Genomic DNA, 9029 nt, shown 5'->3' with positions numbered 1-9029 from the left:
CATATGGCCTGCTCTGAAAAACTGGTTAATCAGCAAACCAAACATTTTAACATACCATTAAGGCTTAGGCTTTGATAAAACCCATCTCTGTAAGCAAGAACTCATCCATCGACCAGGTGCTGAATTGCTGTCTTTGGAGTTCCATATAATCTATACTTGAGGTTTATTTTCACCTGAAATGTCATATATTCAACAGATTCTCCATAATCCTCTCTTCTTTTTTTTTTTGGGGGGGGGGGGATTATTATTAGCAAACCAAACATGGTTTCCTCAGCACCAGGCAGTAAAATTCCTTATCACTGCAATAAATTCGGAATCATCCTAAACTGATCTTGAATAGAATCTGTCTAGACTTTGAGCCAAATCACAAAAGAAATATAGCTTCTGTTGCACAATTAAATTAGCCAAACAATGAAACAAATCATTTATGTTGTGCCTACTATTGAGCATTGTATAAGTATCTCCTCTCATAGAACCCCGTCATTTGGTCAGCCACTGCCCACATGATGGCCTGCCCAGGGGGTATCCTCATGAGCCTTGGCAGCAATCCTTTCCATAATGCAAGCAAACCTTCTTCTGCACCAATAGTTCTGATTGCATGGAACATGCCCTTGTACTTTACCCCATTACCTGATCGGCTCTGAGCCATGAGCCTTGTCTTCACTACATCAAAGGGGCCCGTGCATATAGGACCTACAGTTCCTGCCATGAACCCTGACACCATTGACTGCCATGGTTGGATGACCTTTCCATCGCCCTCATGTTTCCTCCAAAGAACTACATCAAATGCATTCTTTGCCGTGAACATGGCAGCCTGGTTCGTCCCATTTCGCATAACAGTGGGAGCAGCACCAGCCCAAAGCCCAAAGAGACCTTCCTCCCGGATGATCATTCGAGCACAGTGTATAGGACCCTTGTACTTCAGAAGCTCAGGGCTGAGTCCTTTCTGTTGTTGCAGCCTAATCTTCACCACCTGCGGTCAACAGCCAGAGGAGCAAAGAGGAGCAAAATATGTTCAGATCCACCTGCAGTCCAGCTACTGTGCAATTTTTTTTTTCTTGCTGTAAAAAAGGACAATAAACACAACAACACAAAAATATGCTTCATCTATCAAGATTGAAGTGTTCCATGCATGCAGACACTCAAGATTCACAAATCCAGACCAAAAAAATAGTGGGGCTTGCTTGATATAGGCCATTTTCCCAAAACTGAACTGGTAAGTGAATCCAGAACCCAAGTATCAAAACATGGGCATGTAAACAATGGCTCTTTCTTTCGTAAACAGGCAAGTAGATGACGGACTTAACTGGCTGGCATGTATGTCTCTCTCCCTTGTCAATAGGCAATTAGATGATAGAAATAAATGGCTTTCACATTTGATGTATTCCCTACAACCATAGCTGAATAAAAGTTACAGTAGGCCTTCAAGCAATAAAACATCGTCAACTTGAACAACATGACCTTGCCGAACTGGAAGGCACCACCCAGTTTTATCAAACTCATTCAAATTAGATCAGCTTTGCTAAGCAAAATTCATGTTGCACTACTCCTTTTCTGAAATAAAAATGATATCAAATCTAAGATCCATAGATATAGCATTCCCGTTGACATGGACTGAACGTCCTGAAAAAGGGGCATTGTAATGCACTTGTCCACCGGAATTTTTTGTTAAACTAATTTAATTCCACACATGATTAGTAAACATCCCCTGGTATATTGGCTAGTGAGTTATTTCTAGAAAGTCTTAAGAGATGAAACCATAGAACTACCAAGTCATGTTCACAAGTCAGCATATACCTACCCCAAGAAGTTTACTTTTTGATATGTTACTTTAAAAAAACTTCAAGTTATCCTGATAAACACATGGTTGAAGGATAATCAACATGGTTGCACAAAAATGTTTAGTATATATGTCTTACCGACTGAATCCTGAATCCAAGATTGAAAATGGCAGAGTCCAACCTGATCAAAGGCATGCTAACGACTAAAGAGTTAAGATTGACAGGAGTTTATGGGTTATTCTCTCTCTCTCTCTCTCTCTCTCTCTTCCTGCAACTGCAGCACTATGGTTGTCCTGAACAGAGGAGATGGCCATGGGTACCACCACAGGCAATGCGATCTAGGAAATTCATCCTCTCTTCTCTCTGTCATCCTGAGAACCACCAAGAACCTCTCTCTTCCAACATGTTGAAGCAGAATAAAATTCTAAAAATCAGTCTTGTTTCTGGCCTAGACTTTAAAAAAATCACATAAAATCATGGGTACCACCACCGGCAATGTTATCTAGGAATTCATCCTCAGAACCACCAAGAACCTCTCTCTCCCAATATTTGTTGAAGCAGTAATAAATTCCAACAATCAGTCTTGTTTCTGGTCTAGACTTCAAGAAAAATCAAGTAAAATAATCACTCCTCAGGTTGAGAACTCTGATCTTCCTAAGAAACCAGTTATCGAATCTCAATAGTCCCATGAAAGACAAGAAAATAAGGGTTTGATTCCCCAGTTTGATGAGAAGATAATGGTTTCTGGGTATGAAATCAGTTTCAAAGGTGTAGATGCTGCCATGGGCGATCAAACGATCAAACGATCAAACAAGGCCTCCTGCAATGTGACTCTCTGAGAGTGTTGGGTAGGTCACGTGGGCTGGCTGGATACCCTATGGGTTGACATGAAACCCTCCCTCTTCTCCCTCAATCTCTTGCTCTATTGCTCAACCAACTTCTCCATTTTGTGTGCTCTCTCCCCAGTCTACCCCACACAACCTACCTCTCTCTCTCTATCCAATGTCTTCCCTCCTCTCCGATTTCATCTCTCTCTCTCTTTCCATCCAATCAATGTTCTCCCCCTTTGATTTTCATCTTACTCTCTCCCTACCTGTCGAAAACAAAAATTCATTCAGATGCTACTTGTCTTTTACTTCTGCAATGGAGAATTAGTGATAGATTTAAAAGGAATCAACCCACGAGCAACTGGAAGCGAACACATGGGGAGACAGAGGGCTTGGCGGACAAGAAAAAGACAAACAAATCCTCCCCTCCCTTTACAGGCAAACATATTTCTATTAATTCAGTTTAAAGCTCTGAATTTTGGACTTTTGACATTATTGAAAAGGGTTGGGTACTACGTAATGCATTCTGAAAATCCAGATTATGAATCTCAGATGCAAGCATACCCAATCATCAAATCAGTGATCAGATTTGAGATAAAGGAAACAACGGTGTTATTAAGGGAAGAAATCAGATGGATGGAAGTGGAGGGTTAAAAGATGAGATCGAACTTCTTGGGAGGAAGAAGATAGAAAATGTGTGGAAGAAGAGAGGAGAAGAGAACAAAAGAGAAGAGAAGAAATTAAGTTTGGGATACCAATCCCGTATGCACTGCTCAACAACACCAAAACACTACAAAAAAAATACTCACATTCTGTACTCAAATTATCTCCAAGACACCTTCTAAAATTCCTAAATTGACTCATTTAAGGACTCCTAATCACACTCAATAAAGTAAATAAGCTTAAAACAGAGTTCTATATAATTATTAAATATTCTAATCTAACCCAAATACTTAATTACTAATCCAGTATACTAACTTTATCCCCACTATATGGGCTTATAAATTAGGCTCATTACAATGAAACCCAAAACAATAAAAGGCTCAACCTATAATATAACTACACAAAGGTCAATTTCAGCCCATTGGACTGCCACAAGCACCTTATGGGCCTCCAAAGCTTGCGCATAGGCCTCCATACGGGATTAATGTCTAAGGTAACTGCTCACTGGGTTAGGTTGACCCAAACGTGTCTGATGATATGGCAACTAGTTGTGAAAAGAAGATATATGAGTCTATAATTAATTCGGGTCAAATAAGAGCAATCGGCTGGATCCAATAATAGTTGAGGTGTTAGCAATGCGGCAAATATGGTCAGATGAGAGCCAATATAGGAATAATTTTAAAATCATACAGATTTCATAATTGAATGGATCAGATAGGTTGGTCACCCATGGGTAGAATGGGTTTGGACGATGTCACCTCTATGCCTAACGGGTGGACTGCTGAAGTTTGAGATGATCAACCATATGCCTAATGGGTCATGGGAGGATTGGATGAAGTTTGAGATGGTTCTGCTGTTACCCAACCCCAACGCACCCCATTGCCACCCCTAATGTCTGTGCATGTCTGGAAACTTCCCATTGTATCGAAGCATTTTCATGCTCTGTCAATTGAAACCAACTATTACCCCCTGATAGCAATTATTTTCAGCCTTGATCCACAAGTGTCCATGACTAAGTTTGTGAGACCATGTTGTCTCCCCATACCTGGGCCATGTCCTACAAATCATGGTAGTCTTTCTTTTTTCCCTTTTTTCCCCTTTTACCCAGAGAGGGGGGGGGGGGGGGGGTTGCGCTAGGGGGTTGGCGAAAGGAAAGCAAAGTTACCGGCTTATGGTGAAGGGATATGGAACAAGATCTATTTTGTTAACCCATACAAGTGATGCATTAGTCTTATATAGTTTGAATGCCTAATAAGATGAAATAGCACTGCCTGGGCTAGAATTCTAGTATGAATTCACAGAATAAGAAACTTGTGAAGTAGTCTTATTAGTTCGAATGCCTAATAAGATGAAATACACTGCCTGGGCTAGAATTCTAGTATGTATTCACAGAAGATGAAACTTGTGAATTGTAGAAACCGAACCAAAAAGCTCAAAGATAGTTTGAATAGGTTCAGTTCACAATTGATACTAATAAATGCAAAGGTCTCAGTTGCCTCCAGAGGGAAAGATAGCATCCGACAAGAGTTGTGACACTCTAAGTAGACCTAAGAATCCACCAATTAAACAAAGAAATTGTAGTCAAATAATGCTGACTAAATTAGATTACTGCTTTGCACTGGAAGAAGAGACAGTATAGGTGAGTAATTTTGATAGTAACCACCAATGACCAAAACAAATTGAGAATGGGATAAGAAGTGCTTGGTGTGAATCACAAACATAGTCAGATCAAAATTTATAAAGTGTGAGCACTTTTTTGGGTTGATCTTAGCTGACTAACCGTGTGGGTGAATGGCCCAAATCAATCATATCACTTTTAATGTCAAAGACTCATTAAACAAAAATACACCCGTCAAATGACTAGACTAAGGAGGATCCCATGAACTGCAAAAGTGAAAAACAATCATACTCCTTTAGTCCTATTGTTGATTTCAAAATATTTCACTGAAATTATAAAGACAAAGGATACTGTGCGGGAAAAAAAAAAGGAGACGGATATAATCTAATTGAAATTCAATAGAAAATTCTGGAAAACAATTCCCATTAAATATTCTAGATGTTATAGCCAAAATAATTATTTGGATCTTGGCTGATCCATCAGAAAGTTGAATTTCGCTCGCAATCTCCCATGCTCAAACATGCCTCCTTGACCTTTACAAAATGAAACAACAAGCTAATGATGAAATAGATAGTTTCCTTTCTTAATCAGACATCCGCATCCCATAAGGTTTGTATAAGGTTGCGAGTGAGATACTGGTTTTTACAAGCCTCAAACATTGTCTCAGTATCTAGTGAGTAAATCCCAACTCCAACAGTGTACTATTTCGATTGAGAAACTGATTTTTCATTTCACAGGTAATATGTTAGTATCTTTTTAGTCAAACCCCCAACTCATAAGACTAATTGTAAAGCAAGTAATTGAAATAATTCCACCCAACACTAACCAAATTGATACGATAAAATCAAATGTCTCTAATCCAAACAAGCATCTCAAAGACAATTACTGAAAGTGGAGAAAAAAAGCCCAGTTATTACTGAGTGTATAACACGAAACCTTCACAGAAATAACTACCAGAATGAATGCAATGCGCAGGAACCACAGGATAAGGACAATTTCGAACAAAAAAAGATATACCTCAAAGGGGGTAACAATAACGAGGGCTTCAAGAACCCCAGCACCGAAGCCAGAGAGGAAGCGTCCTTGATTACTGAGTTTCCCAGTCTGAGAATCCTTGAAACCAGCCTGAAACAGAGCGTTTGAACCCATTCGAAGAGTATACTTAAGGGTAAGATGAGTGGCGAAGGGAGTTAAACCTTTCCAGAGAGCTCTGACGCCTTCGGCCTTTGTAATGGTAGCTCCACAGTGGAGAATTCCTTTGTAAGTCCCAGACCTATCAAGCTGCAACCTTGTCTTAATGACGTCAATCGGTTGCAGACAACAAGCCTCCACAACCCCTCCGATCGAACCAGAGACCGCCTTCATGTACGGGGGGATCGATTTCTGGCGACTTTGATTCGATTTCTGTTCTTCCGCCATCTCTAATGCTATTCAAGAGGAAGAAATAAATTCAAATCAGCGTGTTCGTTCTCTCTATTTTCCCTCTCCCTCTTCTCTACAGAATTCGATAAATCTGGGGCTTGCAACTGTGCGCGAGAGAGGGAGAGGGAACAAGTACTGGAAAGGCATCTTCGATTTATACGGAAAGAACAAAGCTTGGAGTCGGAGGGGGCAGAGAAGGTGGAGAAAATAAAATTCTTTTCTCTTTTTGGTAATATGTCCACGTGTTCTGAACTGGCCGTTGGTGCGGTGTTCCTAGAGACCTAGACACGCTTCAATCTGCGACAGTCCCATGGATGTTGGAGTTTCGATTGAGTCGACTCTCGTCACAGTTTACAACTCGCTGAGTCAACTAGGGAATCTGCTGATCCTTCTTTTTTTTTTTTTTGAGAGGGAGGGGGTGGGGTTGAGCTGATCCACTCTTGTTTGATCTCTCATGACTTATGTCATATTTTATTTCTACCCTTGAAGGGAAAATCTAATTATAATCAAAATTAGGGAAAATTATGTAGTCAAATTCAATTTTTTGCCTTTTTTTTTTTTGGCAAGAGTAAAGTCCCATTATTTTAAATGTCAATATGAAAAGCAAAGCATGCATACCGTGATGGTTAGCGAAAATGACATAATGGTGAAAACCCCTTTTTAACAATTGACTTACACAATATTTGATGGTAAAGAAAAGGAGGCAATAAAAAAAAATTACTTCTAAATTCACCACTTGATTACAATAAGAAAGCATCCATTTTTGAATAACATCATATTTATATATATATATATATATATATATTTACTCTTTATTTACGATTGCATTCCATGGATCCCACTTCATGCCATATTTTAATGCATCTCACCTTGCCATTTAGGGATTTCATCATTTTCTTGGCTTCCATGCTTCATAGATAACAGGTTGTAGCTTAGGTCTACTAAGGATGCAACACTCATTGCATTGTGGGCTTCCTCTAAGCCCACTTAGAAATTTTTAAATTATTTTGTACTCTTAGGGCCCGTTTGATAACATTTCTGCCGTTTCTTGATACAGAAACGATAGAAACATAAATTTCCGTTTCTGGGAACATAAACGGATTTGAAGGTGTTTGGTAAATCTTGTTTTTAGAAACATTTTCTGTAGTTATCTCATGTTCCATTTCTGATATCCTTGGTTCCCCTCTCTTCTCTCTTTCTTGTTCTCTTGCGGTTAACAGAGACAAATAAACCCTAGTTTCGGTGATCAAATCTCCAGCAACCTCCTTGGACTCGGAGATAACAGCCAAATCCTCCACAACCCATTTTCGATTATTCGGTGGAGAAACCAAACTCGCATAGTGTAAGACCGAAGCTTTGGCGGCAAAATTTCTAGTTTGGGATCCTTGGCGGGGTAAGATGGAGTGGTGGTTTCTTGCAGCGTTTGCGAGGATTCGGTGATGGGAAGACCTTCGAATTCATCTTTGTCCCAGTAGTCGAAGCCTTTAGGTGAGGGATCGGAGGAGGCGGATGAGGGTGGTGACGTAGCGGACTATGGAGGGTCGTGATGAGTGTCGAAGTCGGATTTGGTGACGGGAGGAGGAGCGACCAGTGAAAGGACGAGTAGATCGGAAATGGAGTGGGGGAATCGAAGATCTCTTCTTCTTCACCTTCGTCGCCGAAGCCTTCGAAGTCAGCTGCAGTGGTGAGGGTTGAGCAACGGTTGAGTTTTTGGCCAAGGAGAGAGGATGGATGTGGAAAGGGGAAATGTCGGGGTTGGGTTAAATTATTGCTTCGCTGGTTGTTTCAAGAAATGACGAAACGAGCAGAACTTGTTCCATCGTTTATGTTTCTTGAACCAAAAATAGATATAAATTACTATTTTTGTTTCTATAATTAGATGAAATGGAACAGTTTTGTCAAACACTTTTTGTTCCGTTTCTTGACACAGAAACGGCAGAAACACGTTTCTTGAAACGTTATCAAATTAGCCCTTAAGGTCTGCTGAGATATTTTATGGGCTAAGACATGAGCCTGCAATTCTACCTCCTATGGCATACCCACTGTAGGACACCTGCAGCCCCGGCCAATGCTTTATCAGTTGTCTAATGGGCTTGGAGGATCGAAATTCTGTCCCCCCCAACCATAATAAGCTAGGTTAATTAGTTTAATCCTACTGAGCATGGCAACCTATCTTGGCCGTCCTGGGTTTGAACCTGGCCTTATCCTAAGGATGTGAATTTGAAATCGAAATCGTTTATCGAAATTGAACCGATCCGTTTACACCGAAACTGCAAAACCGTTTAGTAAATGGTCCGGTTATAGTTTCAAGTTTCAGGCCGATTAGCTAAATTGATTGAAACTGAACCAAGCCGTTTAAGCCGTGGTTTCAAACCGAATTGAAACCGTGAAAATCAAACCGTTTAAACCATCAAACCGATCCAATTAACCCAATTAAAGATTAGATAAGGTGGTTGCAAAATATCATTAGTATCTCATTTGATTCAAAGATTGAGTGCTCCAAGCCTGCAAGTAATTCTAGAGGTAGCTTGCTCATTGTTTGGAATGCTGATTAAATTAATTTAATACACTAAGTAGAATGTATATTGATAAAAATGCAATTTTTGCTTATACCATGGTATATTAAATATATATTTTCAATCATTATAAAATATAATTGGGGAGGGGGAGGGAGGGGGAAGGGGGAGGGGAAGAGAAAGAAAATCCCTACTGTAAGCA

At 40.0% G+C, this 9029-nt stretch overlaps 1 protein-coding gene across 1 annotated transcript; it reads right to left on the bottom strand.

Moving 5' to 3' along the window:
* Positions 1-279: 279 nt before the first annotated feature.
* LOC122088097 (mitochondrial succinate-fumarate transporter 1) lies at positions 280-6502 on the bottom strand. The gene is made up of 2 exons (XM_042657245.1): positions 5907-6502; positions 280-973 (listed from the first exon to the last, which is right to left on the bottom strand). The coding sequence occupies exons 1-2, from the start codon at positions 6306-6308 to the stop codon at positions 440-442; spliced, it is 936 nt and encodes a 311-aa protein (XP_042513179.1). The 5' UTR covers positions 6309-6502; the 3' UTR covers positions 280-439.
* Between the last annotated feature and the right edge of the window lie 2527 nt (positions 6503-9029).

Source organism: Macadamia integrifolia, chromosome 9, assembly GCF_013358625.1.
Source record: "Macadamia integrifolia cultivar HAES 741 chromosome 9, SCU_Mint_v3, whole genome shotgun sequence".
In the NCBI taxonomy this organism is placed as follows: domain Eukaryota; kingdom Viridiplantae; phylum Streptophyta; class Magnoliopsida; order Proteales; family Proteaceae; genus Macadamia; species Macadamia integrifolia.
Note: the sequence above shows the minus strand (reverse complement) of the source record. Positions and strands in the feature narration are given on the sequence as shown.